The sequence below is a fragment of the Scyliorhinus canicula genome, chromosome 14 (assembly GCF_902713615.1).
Source record: "Scyliorhinus canicula chromosome 14, sScyCan1.1, whole genome shotgun sequence".
In the NCBI taxonomy this organism is placed as follows: domain Eukaryota; kingdom Metazoa; phylum Chordata; class Chondrichthyes; order Carcharhiniformes; family Scyliorhinidae; genus Scyliorhinus; species Scyliorhinus canicula.
In genome coordinates, this window is record NC_052159.1 from 150687645 (window position 1) to 150708216 (window position 20572).

The window sequence follows — 20572 nt, forward strand, 5'->3', positions numbered from 1 at the left end:
AGAAGATTTTAGTTTGGACGGGCAGCATGGTCGGCGCAGGCTTGGAGGGCTGAAGGACCTGTGCTGTACTTCTCTTTGTTCTTTGTTCTTTGTTCAGTGAGTTCAGGGAATATGGGTATATTTCTGGAACAGAAGGTAATTTCAGATAAAGTGATGTGTTTAATTATTCATATACTTAAGGAGTTCAGTATATTTTGTCTATTTTTTTTCTTTTACTTCAATAAATAATCTTTATTAATTGTTTACTCAATGACTAGACTGGTTCCTCACTGGGTTGTCCATGGTCCCTCACATTATTCCAAACAAAAATGCACCATTAAAACCAGAGTTTCAAGTTATGCTTTGGGATTTTGAGACACTCTCGCAGGTAACATCAGCGTGGTCCTTAACACTATGAGATATAGGCAATGCCCAGTATGAAATGCCAAAGTTACTGATATCCATAAAACTCGGTAAAAAGGTATTCCTTTTCAGAGATGGAAGGGGACAACTGGTGGGAAAATAACACAGCAAACCTCACTGCAGCAGGATCACTGCATATAGCAACAACATGAGTCCGGACCACAATAAAAATGATTGGATGATTACTCCCATCAGTCACTCCAGGAAACTGTACTGCTGCAGGTGACAGAGATTGATTTTGCACCCATAATTTGCCGGTTACTATCCCATACTTACTGCGGTAAAAGACAAAGTGTTGGGAAAACTCAGTAGGTCTGGAAGCAACTGACTCTTCACAAACTCAACTTCAAAAACACTGGACTTGAAACTCTTATATAATAATAATAATCTTTTGTGTCACAATTAGGCTTACATTAACATTGCAATGAAGTTACTGTGAAAAGCCCCCAGTCGCCACACTCTGGCCCCTGTTCGGGTACACGGAGGGATAATTCAGAATGTCCAAATTACCCAAAAAGCCCGTCTTTCAGGACTAGTGGGAGGAAACCGGAGCATCCAGAGGAAACCCACGCAGATACGGGGAGACTCCGCACCGACAGTGACCCAGCCGAGAATCGAACCTGGGACACCGGCGCTGTGAAGCCACCGTGCTACCCACTGTGCTACCTTTAAATGGTCCGTTGAATTTTCCATCCTGTCTGCGATGATTCCCGTGGTGGGCTTGCAAGACCGGAACATCTACCCCTCTGTTTATTACTCCATAAATGCAGCCAGACCCGCTGGGTGTTTCCAGCTATTTTCATTTTCGCTCGCGATCTCCAGCATCCGCAGCACCTTGCTTTCATTTTACTCCACTCACTGCATGTTACTGGATGAAATCAGCCTGCTTTTCAAAACCGAGATTGATAAGTTATTGTGAAGTAAGGCTTTGAAAGGCCACAAGGACGAATGATAGATGGGAGTTAAGATACAGATCAGCCCTGATCTAATTGAATGGTAGCACAGGCTCGAGGGGATTGAAAGGCCGACTCCCATTCTTATGCCAACATTATACCAAACATTTCCAATAGTTTTCACTTTGTATGTCACAAAACTAGTTAAAAGGAAAATCTTTTATGCTCGCTGAATCCACGTGCCAAGCGTGATTCAGGAGTGCCATCATTTCATTGTACAGACAATGGGCCTCAGGGCTTGACATATTACTGCTGCTTAGAAATGGTGAATCGAGGAAGTGTTTGGAGTGCAATGTTTTATACCGCTTGCAAATGTACAGAATTATACTCACAACCATCAAAAGAAAAGATTGCTGTGTAAAAAGAAATAAATCTTCCAAAATGTCACCCACATCAGATGAAAATGTACTTAGCTATAATAATTTTTTTTCTTATTTGAAAAAACAAACCCTCATAGTAGAAAGATAATTATTAAGTGGCAGTGACTGGATTGCGTGGTGTAAGCAGAATGTTTGCAACAAGCACCTCAGGGAATGCAGCAACCTGAAGCTGGAGTTCTTTAATATAGCTGCTGATTTTCAGATATAATTCTGAGGAATATACATAATTCTTCTCAAGTTTCATGGTATAATTGGCTCCAATGAAGCGGCCAATGGTGTTATAATCATAGAATATTAGGGCAGCACCAGTGGCGCAGTGGTTAACACTGCTGTCTAGGGCGCTGAGGACCCGGGTTTGATCTCAGCCCTGGGTCGCTGTCCGTGTGGAATTTGCACGTTCTCCCCGTATCGGAGTAGATTTCACCCCCACAACCCAAAGATGTGCCATTTAGGTGGATTGGCCACGCTAAATTACCCCTTCATTGGAAAAAAAATAAGTGGATCCTCTAACTTACTTAAAAAATAAAAATCACAGAACAATACAGCACAGAAAAGGCCATTCAGCCCATCGAGTCTGCACCGTCGCATGAAAAACACCTGTCCTGCCTATCTAATCGCATTTTCCAGCACTTGACCCATAGCCTTGAATGTTAAGATGTGTCAAGTGCTCATCCAGGTACTTTTTAAAGGATGTGTGGCAACCCACCGCAACCACCCTCCCAGGCAGTGCATTCCAGACCGTCACCATCCCTTGGGTAAAAAAAGTTTTTCCTCAATTGCCCTCTAACCAACTGCCCTGACCTTGAATTGTGTCCCCTCATAACTAACCCTTCAAGTGAGGAGAACACTTGCTCCCTATCCACCCTGTCCATGCCCCTCATAAACATATACACCGCGATGAGGTCGCCCCTCAATCTTCTCTGCTCCAGCAAAAACAACCCGAGCCTATCCAACCTCTCTTCAGAACGTAAAATGTTAAACTTAACCAGAATTGCACACAATACTCCAGCTGTGGCCTCACTAAAGTTCGATACAACTCCAACATGACCTCCCTGCTTTTGTAATTTATGCCTCGATTGATAAAAGCAAGTGTCCCATATGCCTTTTTCACCACCTTATTAAGCTGACCTTCTGCCTTCAGAGACCTATGGACAAACATGCCAATGTTCCTTGGAACTTCCCAGTGTCATTCCACTCATTGAATGCGTGCTTGTCACATATAATTGTCACAATGCTCCTCCATCATTTGAGATTGGAATCTCTAAAGAGTGGTCAGGCTGAAATGAAATGAAATGAAAATCACTTATTGTAGGCTTCAAATGAAGTTTCTGTGAAAGGCCCCTAGTCGCCACATTCCGGCACCTGTTCAGGGAGGCTGGTACGGGAATTGAACCCGCGCTGCTGGCCTTCTTCTGCTTTACAAATCAGCTGTTTCGCCCACTGTGCTAAATCAGCCACTGTGCTAAATCAGGGCTGAATGACTGGAGTCACTTTTCTTTTTTCATTCTTTCGTAGGATGTGTTCATCGCCGATAGAGCCAGCATTTCTGTCTACCCCTTAATTGCCCTTAAACTGAATGGCTTGCAAGGTGGTTGTAGGGGGCAATTAAGAGTCAGACACACTGCTGTGGGTCTGGAGTCACATGTAGGCCAGACCAGGGTAAGAATAGAAGATTTCCTTCCCTAAAGGACGTTAACGAACTAGATGAGCTCTTGCAATCGATGGTTTCATGGGTCACCATTACTGAGACTAGCTTTCAATTCCGGATTTATTGAATTTAAATTCCACCAGCTGCCGTGGTGGGATTTGAACCCATGTCTCCGGAGCATTAGCCTGACTATCTGGACAATTAGTCCAGTGATATTACCACGATGCAACTATCTCCCCGTGTCCAAGCTAAAGAAGTGCAAGAACATGAATGAAATGAAATGAAAATCGCTTATTGTCACGAGTAGACTTCAACGAAGTTACTGTGAAAAGCCCCTAGTCGCCACATTCCGGCGCCTGTCCGGGGAGGCTGGTACGGGAACATGAGGGATAAATAAAGAAGTGAAGGGTAAATAAAAAAGGTAGAATCAAATGAACCTTCTGCCTCACAAATAGAATAAATAGCTCCCACATTTGGGACTAGAAAAACAATAAATCCCTGACATGTAAACACAAAAACACAAGTGTGCGTAATTTAACTCGTACATCATCCGATGACATTATTTCGATGAAAAACTAAAGCATTCTCTCTCCTCCCCCCCCCCCCCCCCCCCCCCCCCCCCCCCCCACCCCCCCCAACACCCTGATATCTTGGCCAATATTTATCTATCAAGCAACATCTAAAAACAGATTACCGGGTCATTAACACATAGATCCCATAGTGCGTTGGGGCTTGGAGAGGGGGGGTGGTTGGGAGTCACGTCGAGGTCCTCAGAGATCTGGATGCCTTTTTAAAGTGGCATTCCGATCTCGCACTACACTGAGGAGTTCCCATGAGCTGAATCCTCAGTGCACAAAATGGGGCTATGTCCGCGCGGCCTCGACCACACGTTCCCCGCTGAGGTCCCTTATCAAACGCGGGTGGCGTCTTCTAGCCATGTGAACTCGGCTCTGTGAGCACCGGGAAACATGTGGCTAAACCCGCTCGCTCTGGGACTTTGATTCCATTTAGTAAAAACGCGACCCATCTTTCAACAGAACTTATTTAACAGTAAGGATGGCCTGAGAGGGTGACTGATGCAAAGAGAACTGCAAATCTACCTTTCTTCCTTTGCCTCGACAATGCTTGCTCATCTTACGTCTTCCAAACAATGGCATTGTTACATCTTTAAAAATATACGATAATGCCCATTATTCTTCCTTGCCCCAGAGCTCCTGCTGTAACTTCCCACAGCCATCTACAATAAGCACAACTGATATGTTGGCCGAGAACTTACAATCTCTAGGATCTCATATGTGGGAGATACCCCAGAAGACATGTTGCGGGAGCTCTTGGAAAGCCCCATGCAAGTTCAAACTTCCACTGGGCAATTACCTTGCACTGCGAACCCTTCAGAACTCCCAGATATTAGGCAGATTGGCCTGTAGTCGATTGCTTTCTGTCTCCATCCTTTCACCCTCATTGCCACACTGGAGTTTATGATTTTGTGTTCACGGCTCTAGAGTGCGACCCCAGCCCACAACAAGAGTGCTCCCACAGAGCCGCAGCTGACTGATTATATTTGATTTTAATTCTACCTTGAATTTCAATTAAAGTCTAGCATGGATATTTGAAACTGTGTCAAACTCATTTATGTTTATCTTGAAACAGATGTACAAACCAAAATTGGTCATCATGAGGGGTTGTATTCACTTCAAAGACCTCATGATTTGCTGTGCAGGTTAGGTGGATTGGCTATGCTAAATTGCCCTTAGTGTCCAAAATTGCCCGTAGTGTTGGGTGGGGTGGCTGGGTTATGGGGATAGGGTGGAGGTGTGGACCTTGGGTAGGGTGCTCTTTCCAGGAGCCGGTGCAGACTCGATGGGCCGAATGGCCTCCTTCTGCACTGTAAATTCAATAATTCTATGTTTCTCGGTACTACGAGTGCCGGCAAACACGTGGCTAAACGCGCTGGCTAGGGCGCTTTATTCCTTTTGGTGAAGATTGCGCCTCTTGTTTCCAACCTCAGATTGTACACGGGTAACGTGACAGATCTACTAGTATGTGTATAGTATTTGCACATTGCCAGCCACTGATTCAGCTGATGGAATAAATAGTGTTGCTTTCTTCTTGCTCTGAGTCAGTGAATCCTTAAACTGGGGGAATTAATTTAGAAACTCGGATCTTCTCTGTGATGTTAGGTTCTGTGGTTTGGAATGGCCACACCTGCCAAGGATATGGCATCAATCGTCAATTTATTGCAAGCTGTTTCAGTGCTGCCAAGTCCCACATTCATGTTGGCGAACATCTTTCTCATCGTGAATACAATGTTTGTTGTGGCAAACAATCTAAATCACTAGAAAGGAAAACACAGTAATTCAGCTCCTGTTAGCTACTATAAACACAGCACATTAAGACCCAGATTAAATAAGCCTCGTATTGCTCGCTGAGTTTTATTTTGTGATGATTTAGCTTCTGCTAGTGCAGATGCTGGCGGCTGCCACAGCTGAATTCACAGCTGCCAAGTGACATGGCTGATGCCTTTTCCTCCCACTGCCTGGCATCTTCTTCATGCACTTCAAAATGCCTTTAAAACGAGCGGAGGAAGGATAACAAGAAAATTCGACGACGGGCCAAAATGCACTGTGTATGCACAACATGCACAGCATTGCATTGTACTCAGTTTGTTCTGGAATTGTTTACAAAAATTGTTTTCTGTTTTGCTTTTGAACAGTGCCAAAATGCAGGCATTGATAAGGTGAGCAACTCCACCCCACCACCACCACTCTTTTATTGTAAAAAGTTTCCAGCAAAAACATTTTGCGCCCGTGTCATCTCCTGTGAGTGAAGTGCACTTAAAGCAGATGCTCGCAGCAGCAGTTATATCAAGATTGTAACGTAACTGTCTGTAATTTACAGAGTTTACTTAGAGTTGACTTGACACTAACCAGATGTAATGCAATTCCAGAGTTTCCAATGGCTGGGAACTACAGTGAGCAGTTTTAAGCACTTTATGCACTTGCTACAGATTGCAATTTGCACTATTTTAATTTAGGTCGCAATCTGTTTAGTTCCAAGGGGTTAATGTCTCCAGCGCAAAGAACACATTTGGTAAGGTCTTGTCAGACATCTGTACAGCGATACCATCAGTATTTGCTTTTAGCAGCAAAGAAAGCTTAGAACAAACATGTTATGACACAAAGTGGATGTGCACCTCAAGGAATCTGGGATTTCTTATTGTAGCTCGCGATGCTTGACTTGAGATATGTGGAGCATTAAAAAGGAAGTCATATGCGAAGGAGCTTTCTTTGTTTCGCATTGAAAGTGTGCCTTGGGTGTATCCAGCAGATTATTTTGTGCGAAAGAACAGGCCATTGAAAAACAAGCATGTCTGTCTGTGTATAGTGTAAGCACGCTGAAACTCTTGGCATTACTTATTGAGTCTGATTAGTTAGTATTAATAGGCAATTTTACAGCACAGAAACACGCCTTTTGACTGAACTGCTCTCTGCCGACACTCCAATGAACCTCCGCCCACCCTACTTCGATCCACCCTATCAAGACACCATTAACTGGCAATAGGGGTCGGGTCAGCTCAGTTGGATGGACAGCTGATTCGTGAACAGCGTAGGTTCAATTCCCCGTACTGTCTGAGGTTATTAGCGAAGTCCACTGCCGTCTCTACCTTACCCCTCGCCTTAGGTGTGGTGATCCTCAGGTTAAATCACCACCAGTCAGCTCTCCCCCCGTCAAAGGGGAAAGGCGCCTATGGTCATCTGGGATGATAGCGACTTAACTTAAATGGCATTAAAGTCCTCTTCGACTTTGGGCTGAATTTGCCATGTATAATCTCCATTTTGCTGGTTACACTAGCACCTTACAAGGTTTATATTCCATCGATGTTATGCATGTATACTCTCAGCTTGTCAAAAAGTAACTGATTCCTGCTTCTCTGACAACTACACCCACATTTTGAAACTGGTTCATGCAAAAAATTGTGCTGGGAAGATAATTTTGTAAAGTCAATCCTATAGGATAGGGACTATAGTACATGCCATAGGATATACTATATATACTATATAGGATATACCATACCGAAGCATATATATTTCTATATATGTTGACATATACTGTCTATACTGACACAGACCAGTTAGGCCAAATAGTCTATTTTGTTGCTGTAAAGTTCTATGTAATTCTAATAGCTCCATTATTCAAAAGAGGGAAAGACCAGGGCAATGTTTATATCTATATATGCTAAATAAAATAAAACTTATGTGAAATTGAATGCGCGTTCGGCACGTTTGTTAAGCAGGATGTCAGTGAAGCTTTACGGATGGTTTTGGAGATGAATGCCCGTGATGGTCTAGTGTTGAAGCATTAAGGTGGCTGGTTTTAGGCACAATTCCTGTTGAGTCTTAAGTCAGTCGATCTCACCTGGGGGCAGCTACGAGCATTCTTAATTGGCCCCAGGTTAGGTTCGGATGTGGAAAAGATACTCCCATGCTCTTGCTTCCGATCCCTCTTCAGTAGCTCAGAATGCCTATCCAAGGATCTTTCGTGAGAAGAGGGCCATCCTTGGATTTGAATTCTTCCACAGTCAAATGGCACTCTGATGGTTCGCATATGAAGAATGGACCAAGTAGGTTAAATGCCAGAGCATTGTCAGCTCCCACGGAATACAGCGAGAGAATTGGTTAATGGTTAATTTTCCCATCAAATTTCTGCAATGGGAATTGAACCCACAACCGCTGGTACAATAGGCAAGAAGGCCACTGAGACACTGCATAAAATGCGAATAATTCATTTTCAACGCCAGAGTGGTTATCTGGTCGTAATTAACAATGATCCCATTGCCAGGGTACTCAGACTGAAACTGGTGGCACCTTCTGTGGTGAGTTTCATGTGCAACTACTGCACAAATACAGGAATTTCATACCTTCCAATGAGTTTCAATAATGAGGTTGACTTCATTGGTCACGTGGAGGGACTACAGGGTCTCATTGTTCAGATAGATCCTAGATGTCCCGCTGCCTTCAGATCCAGCAATATGCAGTGGAAAAAAAAGCTTTCGAGCTGAGGAGTGCAAGGGAAAGAAAAATCACGACAACCACTCCGACAAATTCAGAATTGTCCTTTTTTAACACCTTCCTCTCTCCCTATCATTGCCAGTTTGAATTGAAATGAACAATTTGGTATGTTTTCCTATCTACAAATTTGTTATTGTACTGAAGCGGCTTCAGATGGGATTTAACTAAATGGGAACAAAGTGCCATAGTGAACGTGTTTCGTCACGCCAAGGAACACAATGCTATAAAATGGCATCCGGGTGAGATAAGGGGCCTCAGCAGGGAATATGCGGTGAGGCCGCACATAGTTCTGGTTTGTGCACTGAGGATCTCCGCTCGCTGAAATACCGCAGTGTAGCGAGAGATCAGGACGCCATTTGTATATGACGTCTCCACCTCTGGAGCCCCCAAATCAATCCCTGACCCCCACCCCGCAAGCCCCAACCCAAACTATGGGAGGGTCCCTGTGCAACCCCCGCACCCCCCCCCCCCCCCCCCAAACAGCCCGCAGCCCACCCCCGGCCAGAACGTCACAATGCAAAAATTGCCAGCTGGCACTACTGGTGCCACCCACGCACCTTGGCAGTGCCAGGCTGGCACCCAGGTGGCAATGCTGGGGTGCGAGGCTGGCACTTCCAGGGTGCTGAGTGGCACCAGTCATGCCAGGGTACCATCCTACCATGCACATGAGGCCTCCAATCCCCAGGGGGACCCCCACGTGTGATGTTCCGTCTGGTCCCCATTTGTGGAGATCAGTGCTGAATGGTGCTCGCCCAAGCTCTCCGAGGCGAAATGGATAGATCTCAATGCCTCAGGTACCTCGGGAAACTTCATTTTAAAGTGAGACTATCTGCCTTGCTTTAATATGCAGATTTGCCAAAATGTGATGCTGTCCACAATGGGTGGGATTTACATCGCAACATCTCGCGAGATCACGTTAGGTATCGCAAGGCGTTTCGAGCCGGGAGGATCCTGGGTGTGGAGTCTCCCGGCCTCTATTTGCCACGCTGCGTAGCGGCAAACTGCTTATTGGGTGCAGTGTGGCCGTTCGATTGCCCCCTTCTTTTTGATTTAGCATATTATTATTCCGGACATTACGGAATAATAATCTCTGATATCGGCATGGAAATGTGACTCCGAAGCTGGAAATATGGGTCGATGTGTTTTGAAAATTGAATAGTCAAAAGGATTCCTTCATCTGAACCTATCTTGTGACTGTTTGCTTTGGATTCCTGACTAACCTCGTGGGGTCAAAACAGTGAAGCAGTCTATTGGTGCCCCATAGAAATGAAGTCAAGAGCCCAGTAAAGGAATGCACTCGAGGCTAATGTGAATGTGGAAAAAAATGATTTTGCAAATAATTACCAGATGTTCAAGGCAATCTGGAAGAGCGTGGACGATTAGGGATGGCCAAACAATAGATTAGAGTGTGTTGCACCATAACATTCTGAACAAGAATATGGGGAGGTTAATGCTTTGGTGAAAAGGAAAGGTTAGTTGTTGGGGGCATTCTGTTTGTGGGAAAGGGTTGTAAGTTCACTCATTAATGAAGTGATTATTGCTGTTTTCAGGAGGGATTGTCCTGCCATTATAAGTAGCGAAGTTGTCTCTGTATTATTGCAACTGATCAATAGAATGTTACACACAATAGAAATTGTGGAAAGAGAAAATATCCCTCTGCTTCAGAGTATTAGCTGGATTTATACAAAACGGGAGCATATTTTCCTGGGTTTATTAATGGGAAAGACTCACCAGGTGAATAAGAAGATGGGCTGTGTGTTATAGTGGTGCTGTCTTTCGTTGTCATTAGGGAACAGAGGAAAACATATCTATTCAATCTCATAATCAGTTTGAGACAACTTGCTATGTTTTACAAATTGCTGTATGGATGGTAATGCTGATTTAGCTGTTACTGTTCAGGCTTGATTCCCAGGATCTGACAGACTGGATGCTCAATGACAATGTTGATTGCAAGGGTTCGGCACCACCGATGGACGTGACCTGAATGTGAACGGTAACCAGTCAGCATTTAATGCCTGTGGATTGGAGGCAGGGACTTTATCAAACAACGTTTGGCTTGTACTAAAAATTATTGATCAGTTTGAAGTCCATCAGTGTCAACTGAATAGGGCTGCCACCATGACAAGTGTTTGGGTGGACATTTCCAGCTCCCATTTTCCACCCGATTTCTTGGTTGTAGATAAACCAAACCATCTTCAGGGATATGCCATGTTAAAATGCATAAGATGAACGCAGGCAGGACATGGATAGTGGGCTCACACCGTACTTTACAGTCTGCGTTCCGCAATGGAATCATTCTGGAGCCAAGCAGTAATGTGACAAACCTTTTCCAAATGATATTGAGTAAGTCCAAACTGGGGTGGGACAGTCAATACTGTGGAGGGCTGCAACAGATTACGGGTGAATTACAGGAGGGCCGGCACTGTGACGCTGTGGTTAGCACTGCTGCTTGACAGCTCCAGGGACCCAGGTTAGATTCCTGGCGACTGAGGTTACTGCCTGTGTGGAGTCTGCACATCCCCCCCCCCCCCTGTCTTTGTGGGTTTCCTCCGGGTGCTCCGGTTTACTCCCACTCCCACAGTCCTAAGATGTGCAGTTTAGGTGGATTGGCCATGCTAAATGACCCTTTGTGTCCAAAAAGGTTAGGAGGGGTTACTGGGTTATGGGGATAGGGTGGAGGCGTGGGCTGCAGTAGGGTGCTCTTTCCAAGAGCTGGTAAGACTCGATGGGCCAAATGGCCTCGTCTGCACTGTAAATTCTATGATTTGCTGGGGGGGAGGGGGGGGATTTCCTGTGTATTCGCCACCCTCCTGCAGAAGATAGATTTAGTTAGATTTTGGTCCTGTAAGAGAAATGGCCCTGGGGTTTGGTAGCACTGGGTGTGATGATATGCATAAACAATCATGTAAGTAGTATTGTATAAGACCTCCAACCACCAGGTGGCAGTAGAGAAAATCACATGAGTTGGGAGATAGTCATGCTAGTGGATAGTCATACTTGCTGTAGCTCTAGAATAATTTATTACAGTTAGTAGTTGGTAATATATTTCTCATAGTTATTTGGACCACGCATTAATTTTATAATAAATACTTTGACGAGTCAAGAACTAGACGTTCTGTTGTGCGTAATTCCTGCCGACCAAGCACGAGAACATAACAGGCGGGTTGGTGCTAGAGTTTGGCAAAACCAAGCATAGACTCTTGGAGTTTGAATTGCACATCCACTGAAGTCCTGATTAATCAGGACATCTATCCTGGAAATCTAACCATGCAATATTATTGATAAGCTCAGGTGATCGAGCACAAAGCCACAGCAGTTTAGAGAGGGGACAAAACCAATGATGAGATTATTGGCTGGAAATCTATTTGTCCTGAAATAATCTGACTATTGTAAAGCTGATGGAGGCGGCTTCGTTTTCACTACAAAATCTTTTCAAAGTATTGTCAGCTCCGAGCAGCACTGGGGGTGGAGCAGAGTTGGTAGTGTTACTCATTAAGAATTAATGTTGTGCACGATACGCAGGGGTCAGCGTTGGGGGATAATGCAATATAATTCACAACCTTAAGCATCACTGTGTTTGAAGATAAACAAAAGAACATATAAAGCATTTTTTCCAGGTCCCTTGCGCACTCGTTCAGTGGAAGCATTAACCCTTTTAAAATAAGTGTGTTAAGGAACTGCATACAATCACAATATGCTCGCAGAGTAATTCGAAGGTGACCTGAATGAGAGAGTCAGATTGGGTCCATACGTGACAGATAGCACACTGCGATGTGCCATTGCTACCTCTACAGATATTTGTAACTCGTACTGAACGGAGGCCTGAGGTAGAATCTTATTTCATGCCCCTCCCTGCTGTCAAGAAAAATAAAAATGCTGGCAGGTTTGTTTACTGAAGGTCTCCATTGCCAAACTCACACTCAGCAGGCACAATTCCATTAGTACACATCATGGAGAGGAAAGTTAACTGCCTGGTACTGCTAGGCAACTTGCAATGCTGGCTACATTGCAACTTCATTCGGAACAAAACAACTGAAATGTCGTCTCAGGAGTTTATTGGAATACACCTGAAAAATATGAAAAAGGGGCATTGCTACTTTCATCCAATCACAACATTTATGTCCATTCTTTCATGGTATGTGGGCATCGCTGGCAAGTTCGGCATTTGTTACCCATCCCAGATTGCCCTTGAACTGGGTGGCTTAAAGTCCATTTCAAGTCTGTCCAAAGCCTGAAAAATCGAAATCATCGACACATCCGCTGGGACATTCCTGTCACTGCCACGGCAGGGTTTCCCGCAGCGGGTGTGACGACTCGTTCAAATCCCCGTTGACTTCAGTGGGACCGCTTGATACGACCACCCGTAGTTTTTAAACAACCTTCGCCCGTGCGGAAACAAGAGCTAAACACTGGGGAAAGGAAAAGTGGAAAATGGTGGGAAACACACAGCAGGTCAGGCAGCGTCGGAGATGGGAGAATGAAAGTCGGCATCTCGGGTTAATCGCTTTCATCAGAGCGGCTGAATGCAAATCAGCTGCCGTGTTTTCCCCACCTTGCAGCAGTGGCGACACTTTGAAAATAATATCGCAATCTTCCACCCATTTAAAGTGTCGGTCCTGGCGGGAAAACCAGGGAGAATCCCGTTGGTGGGAAAACTGGCCGTGTATTCAGCCTCCTTTACAAAAAGATTTTTTTCCCCCACATGTTTCATGCCGCGCCCGTGCCGGCTTGCCGCTGATTCGCTCGCCCCGGGAAAAAACATAATCGTTGCAATAAGTGGGCTGCTCCTTTTAAAAACCGCGGCAGCACTGCCCAGCGCGTGTTCCAACTCCAGGAGGTGGATGCGAGGAGGGCACAGCCCCTCCTTTCACGGAGGGAGCCCTCATCAAACCTCTGGATGGTGTCAAGTAGAGGCATGACATCCTGGACCATAAGTGGCCAGATATCTAGCAAGCAAGGTCACCAACCCTGCCTGTGAGGCTGTAGCCGCGATAGTGAGTGCCAACTCGCTCCACAAGAGGACGGAGCTGCAGTGCCAAAAAAAGATGAATGGCCTTCTTTGTGCAGCCAGGATAAGTCTGCCTCCTCATGTCTCCCGCTGCACCCCTTAACACACCCATCACAGCTCCATGGTCATCTCTCTCCCAGCCATCTCACAGGGTCCCAAGATTTGTCATGCCACCCTTATCTCCCCCCACACCCTTGCACTACTCCTCATGGTTCCCCCCCAGTAGATAATCTCCTCACAGCCCACTTTCACTGACTTCCCATGCCACTATGGAGAGTGCAGGACCACGTTGGTGCAGTAGATGACACCTTGCACCTGGAGCATGCCTGCCAGGTGGGTGAAGCCTGTGGCCCTGGCTTGCTGGGTTCCAGTCCATGTTGATGTCTATGTGGGTCCTTGCAAACAGTGCATCTGTGACCTCCCTTATGCACTGATGCATGCAGTCTGGGAAATGCTGCATAGGTCACCTGTGCTGTCCTGAAAGAGCATGGACATTCGGAACAGCAGTGACTTTCAGGGCCAGAGGCCATGGGAAACCATCCAGTCCATGTGGTGCTAACTCTTGCATCAGCTGGTCCACCATTCTTGCCCAGCAATCCTCTCCAGCACTGAACACCTGGAGGTAGGAGGTAGTGGGGCAGAATACCCTCGGCCGGTACTGTCACCTCCAAGGTTCCACCATCTGTGGCCCTGTTCCCAGAAGATCAATAGGCTCAGCGTATCTCTCCTCTTCAGGGCACTTAGTCTCAGCCACATGCAGCGACTTGGTGATCTCAATGCTTCCGTTCAATAGCAATCAAAAGAATTGCCGGCTCGCCTAGCTCCATAATTCTCCCAAATCGAAAACTTAAAGGAAGGAAAGTTCAAAGAGAGCGATAAGAATTCCTGACATTGTCCTAACCCACAGTCCTCTCAGAATCTGGGATATCCACCCATGTGAGCGCCTTTCAACTAAGCCTCACTCCCTCTCTAGTCACACAATAGTCTCTTCCCCCCAGTTGTCCCTTTCAACTGCACTTGAGTGAAACACTTTTAATCTTCGAACCTCAGAGGGCCACATGCACTCCCCAAGGGTGAGGACTGAGGGCAATTGAACACCTTTGGTGCACCTGCTTTCTGACCTCACAGGGGAACGAGACACTGCCTCCGATCATACCCTGAACGGGGTGACTGATGAGCACATTCAACATAGTACCTTGCATTGGGAGCCACTTTTGTGTTACCTCTCTGTTATGGAGATGTAAGTACCAGCCTTGGAGTTCAATGCTTGGGGGCTGGGCTTCCAACTATTTTGCATAAACAATTAACTAAACCAAATAAACTGAGGGATAAATTGAAAGGGGCCGCCCCTTAAAGGGAAACTGCCTTAAACAAAAAGAAATCACAAATGAGACTTAAAACATCAAACCCAAAATGTGATCAAAGGGGGCAATGAAGTACCCCAGCCCCAGCGGGCATAGAAGGTCTCGAGGGTGCCAGTGGATACCGCATGCTCTCTCCCCAGGGGCACCCAGCCATGAATATACCCATGGTACATGGACAGACAGTCCAGTCGGACATCCCCCACCCTGTTAGCAATTAGAAGCAATCAGTGGCACACTACTGCATTCAATTCTGACTAAATTGGCACAATTGACTCATCAAGGAAGAGTCAGGGAGCTGATTCAGCAACTGGTTTACCCTTGTGGCAGATGAGACATATCTAATGTATGTGAAGACAGCAATTAGCAGTCAACTTCATACTTATTTCCCTAGCTTTTATGGGCCCTGGATGAAAGGAACCATCGAACTGGAACAGCCAGCCACCCAGACACTAATCCCTGGCCTCCGTAACAAGCGCCCTTGAAGTTCCAGATATTTCATACCCTCTGGCTTCAATGTGCAACCGGAGTGTGGGGGCTTATTCTGACTGCACTCGTCCTTCCCACCCCCACCACTCTCCCTCGATTGAGGGTCTTCAGCCCTCTTGAGGCTGGGAACCAAGCGTTTATCAGTCTGGCATCTCACAGGGCCCCACCCATGGCCATCACAGCCACCCCCTGTGCTGACCCGGTAGATTAAGCTGCTCCCACCCACTTTCCAGCTGCCACTCTGGAAGGCTAATCCCTCACCGGTGATATCGCCACAAGCCCCGTAAAGAGGACATGGGAAACATTGTCTGCAAACCAGCCGCCAGTCCCCTTTAAACCTAGAGGATCAGTTACTGGGCAAATTTCCAAGGAGGTTTTTTTTTGTCCCCAATCGTCTGTCGTATTGATTTCTGGGAATTTCATCGCTCCTCCACCAGAGTTACGGCAGATGTACGGGAGAACCTCTGCCGGAAGCGCTGTCTCTTAATGCCTGCTATCAGGCAGAAAACATGCACATCTTCAAGGAGCTGTAGTTCTCAAGAGGTTAAACAGTCCTGTGTTCACTCGCGATAAAGGACATAAAGCTTACATTTTATATTCCCCCCTCCTCCCCAAGAGTGAGAGAGCACAGCGTTGGATTTTAGAATTAGGCATTTCCAGCCTGTCAGAGTAAATCAATTGCTTATCAGTGCTGTGCTGCCTGAAAGAATTCCATTCGGGTTACACTGGTGGCTTCGGATAAAAAAAGAAGCGAACCGCTATTCAGCAAAGGATGCTGCTTTTATCCAGATCCGCTGCACATTCCTTTCTGGGGTGTTCAGAACTGTTAGAGTCTGGAGGCTCGAAGAATGGCGTTTTGTTTTCTGAATCTCTTCCTTTGAAAAGGATAAAATTGAAGATAGCTAGAGAAACAGTGGTTTGCGTTTTTGGTCTTTAAAACTAAAGGTTAGAGCTACTTTCCAGCGTGTGAAACAATGGGATGCATTGTGGCATTCATTACTGCGTTAGTGCCTCGAATCCAATGAATCAGCCCCATTATTGAAGCTACTACCTTCACTTTGCAAAGCTGAAAATTAAATTGAAACAGAGCGGGAACTGTGTGGAATAAACTGGATTTGGCATTGCACCAGGCAGACTTTACCCATTCTCACCTTGTAATCCCCGAGAAACCCCCAGTCGACACAATGTACCCACCTCTGCTCGTCCATTAAAGGAGCCAGCACTTTTCCTAAACTGTGCAAAGATTGCGGTGAAGGAAAATGCAGGGTTCAACCCTGATGTTTTACTTGCCAAGATATTTGTAACCTATTACCACACGCGGTACTTGCGGCCAGCTACCTTTCCAGCTTCTGACACATATCTCGTTCCACGCTGAAGGAAATACAGCGGCTAAATCGTCTGGCAGTGACCCATCATTGCCCTGACAATGTGGCCTTGAGCTCGGAAGGCACCAGGAATTCACAGTTTTAAAACTCAGACAAAATTGTATTCCCTTTCATTCAAGTTGCAGTTCAATATGTGATTTGATTTTGAATTGTGTGCAGAAGAGGCGATACAAAGGCCACAGCCTGTTGCGGTTCTGCTGAATGTGAAAGTGACACAGGCCCTCACAGAGCCAGGCGACATAGAAAAATAGATGCAGCCCAGAGGAAGCCAAGGTCACAATAGGAGTCTGTCAGAGAATTTTTTCTTGTGCGTCAACTTATTGTAATGACAATAATACCTGAGTTTCAAATGAAGGTTGTTCAGAGCACTTCAAAGTATAGAAGTGGAGGCCATTGTCTGTGCGACAGCACACAAGGAGGGATTTTAGTTCGACAGTGCAGGGTCAAGTAGAATTTGATCAAATTTGAAGTAAGTGACTCCAATTACCCTCATGGTTTCCATGTAATTTAGATACAAATTAGGGTTGAGTACCAGAGACGCAGATTTAAGGTGACTGCACAAAAGGGTCAATGGCAACATGAGGAGAAGTTATTTTTTCACAGCCAGTGGTTTGGATCTGAAATGCACTGTCTGATAGCATGGTGGAGGCAGATTTGAACCTGGCTGTCAAGAGGGAATGATAATTAAGCACCTGAAAGAAAAGGAAATTGCAGGACTGCAGGGAAAAGGCAGGGGTTCGGTAAGTTGCTCTTGCAGGGAGCCAGCATGAATATGATGAGCCGAGTAGCCTCCTTCTGTACTGTAATCCTTCTATGATTCAATTACTCTATGGTTTCGCGAAGAACATTGCCAGCCATCACTGATTAAAGCGTCTTTGTTTTTTTTGCCATAATTCTGTTTTCAACCTTTTTAATCACACTTCACCAAGTTTCCCACTGTGTACTGTCTCAGGCACTGAAACTTTAAAAAAAAACCCATTCACATCCAATCTGTTAATTGTTGGAAATAATCCTCTTCCCTGTCACAATTTCTGTTACTGTCAATGCCCACATTTTTGTTGATCTTTTAACAGTTCATGCATTGCTTTTCAAATGGATGTGACTGATTCCTTCTCTTCGTTCTGTCCTGAGGAAATTGCATGCACGAAAACAGTGGTGAAAAACGGAATAAATTGCTGGTCAGTGCCAAAGCTGTGCATTGTACTGATATGACCCATTACACCTCCGGTATTTGTTGTGTACACTTTTGTCAGTGATATAAATGATTCTCTAACACTGTGTTTGAGACCCATACATGCCCCTCACACATTTTCAAAAGCAACAAGTGATTCTTAGATTGAAGCAGTCATTTTGGATGATTGATTTGCATGGCGTAGCTTTAGACCTGGCCTTCAATCCCTTCTGCCTTATCAGTCTTCTGTTTATTGAATTGCCTATGTGTAGATTGGCTCCATCTACGCTGAAAGCCATTTATGGAGGGATTTTCCAGGCACCCCTCCAATGATAATAGTTAAACAAGAGCACAGCCAACCTGGAAATCCCTCTGCGTGTCTCTCTCTCGCTGCTCCTTTAAGATGGTCTTTAAAACATGCACCTTTGACAAAGCTTTTAAAGTCCTTCTAACTAGTATCTCCTCCAGTGTTTCATCTGATCAGCGCCTTGGGAAAGGTTACTCTGTTAACTGCATGTTATGCGAGTTGTAGATGTGGGCGGGAATTCTCCGGCCATTTGCTGGTGGCGGGATTCTCTGCCCTCCCCCCACGGCAGCACACCCGGGCTTTCCCGGCGGCATGGGATGGCTTCAGTGGGAAAATCCATTGACAGCGGCGGGAGCAGAGAATTCCACCACTAGAGAACGGCGCGCTGCCTCCTGCTGTCGAGAAACATGCATCTGGGAGGGAGGAGGATCCCATCTGTAATCTATAGGCAGCCGATAACAGCTATCAGGGCGATGTTTGTATAATCCTATACCACTTATAGTTTGCCACTGTTTGGGCAAAAGCCTTGTTTCCTCTGACTTGAGCCTAAATCGATGCACATTTTACTTTGTGTGTTTAGGACACATTACTACATTCAAGGAGCCATAGTAATATATGTAGCTCATCCATCATTACACACACTTGGATGAAACAATATTGATAGGAGAAACATATATTACGAAATGTTTGAATATAGAATTGCGTTTTTGATAAATCCTTTCCGTCTGGTGTGGGAGCTTGTTGTAGACGGAATTGGCACCAAATGATTCTGTAATCATGGTTGCGGGGGTGTGGGTGACTGAAAAAAGACCCACAATAATTTGTCCAAAATTGGGGGGGCTGGTAAAGCAAAGAAGAGCATTAACTTCCATGTTCTTTGCCCTTCTTTCTAGTCTCAGCGCCGGGTTACATTTCATCTGCCCGACGGCTCCCAGGAAAGCTGCAGTGATAGTGGTTTAGGAGAGCACGAACCAGTAAGTGGTGGCACGCTGATCTCACACCCTCTCCCTCTGGTTCAGCCGCAGGACGAGTTCTACGAGCAGGCTTCCCCAGACAAGAGGACCGAGGCCGACGGCAACTCTGACCCAAATTCTAGTAAGTGACCACCTTTTTTCCGTTTCGCCTTTCCACCTGTGGCTGTTGTAAACTGGAAATGTACGCGCAACCTTGCTTTGTGCCAAATTGACTTTCGGAGCGAACCAACAGCACGCCCTCCCCTCATCTGCCCGCCGCGCCCATCATGGGTCCCACTTTCAAACTTCTGATTCTGAACACCTTCCTGCTTTTTTTTTTGATTCTGAATGCGCCCATGAGCAATGTGTGGAGCTGCTGCAGGTTTTATTGACTGCTGCACAATATTATTACACCTTTGTTCCTGCACAGTACTAAGGCGGAGGTGTGTGCTGTAGGGCGGGGGGGGGGGGGGGGGGGGGGGCATTTGATGTTTTACTACCAAAACTTCTAAAAAGGGTGAAATCTCTCCTCCAACAAAAATCTTTTACTGGAGAATGCCTGCTTTTTTTCTCTCATGTTAACGACCCGTGCCATCTCGTTCACGGAAATCGGAGAGTTTGGACCTGTGTGTTCCTCGGATTTGATTACTGGGTCAGTAAGCAGGGAGAAAAGCAGGCAAAGCCCTAATCTCTGTTGTAGGAGGAACTTCACTTCTGCATTTTAACACTCAGTGCTCTACTCCAGGTTTATATGTTGTGTGCTTGGCTTCCTTCTGAGTTGTGCCACATTATCGCAACCAAAGAGTGCCAATAAATAATTGGGGGCTATTTCTACTGTTTGGGAAGGCACATTGACTTTTGGATACCACTTGACACTGATTGATGACTTCTTTTATACTGACACCATTGACCGTCAGGATGATCTACTTGCATTATGTTTACATGTTGACTTGGCTTTTGCAAGGGACGTCAGCCTTTGGATACTTCCTCTGGCCTAAGTATGAATGAGCAGTTAGGAGTCCTGTTTTGGTGCTGCTTTCAACATATTCACGATCGGTCAGTAAGTTATCAGCATGGAATGATCCACTGGTCTGATCTTTATCACTGTCATCCGGCTCCTGGCAGAAGTGCATGTGGGTTAGTTGTTGATGCTATTGGTTCCCAGTGACGCAATTAGGTACCAACGATGTCATGAGGTCCCAGTGATGTCATTAGGTTCCAGTGACATCATTGGGTTCCAGTGATGTCATGAGTTCAAATGTTGTAATGGTTCTCAGTGATGTAATTTGTCCCCGTGATGCCATTTGTCCCAGTGATGTCATTGACCACAGTGATATTATTGGTCCTGATATCATTGATTCCCATGATGTAATTGGTCCAGTGATGTCATTGGTCCCTGTGATATTATTGGTTCCCGTGATGTTATTGGTCCAAGTGATATCATTG

The 20572-nt window shown here is 45.6% G+C and overlaps 1 protein-coding gene across 13 annotated transcripts in view; it reads left to right on the top strand.

The window, feature by feature from the left end:
• Positions 1 to 20572, top strand: part of LOC119977407 (protocadherin-9) — an 809945-nt gene that overhangs the window by 459113 nt on the left and 330260 nt on the right. For 8 of the 13 annotated variants that reach the window (XM_038818265.1, XM_038818267.1, XM_038818271.1 and 5 more), the window contains one exon: positions 19067 to 19268. In XM_038818265.1, coding sequence (XP_038674193.1) covers positions 19067 to 19268 — 202 coding nt within the window. The remainder of the gene's footprint in view (positions 1 to 19066; positions 19269 to 20572) is intronic. The other 5 variants (XM_038818269.1, XM_038818270.1, XM_038818274.1 and 2 more) reach the window with 1 other exon arrangement.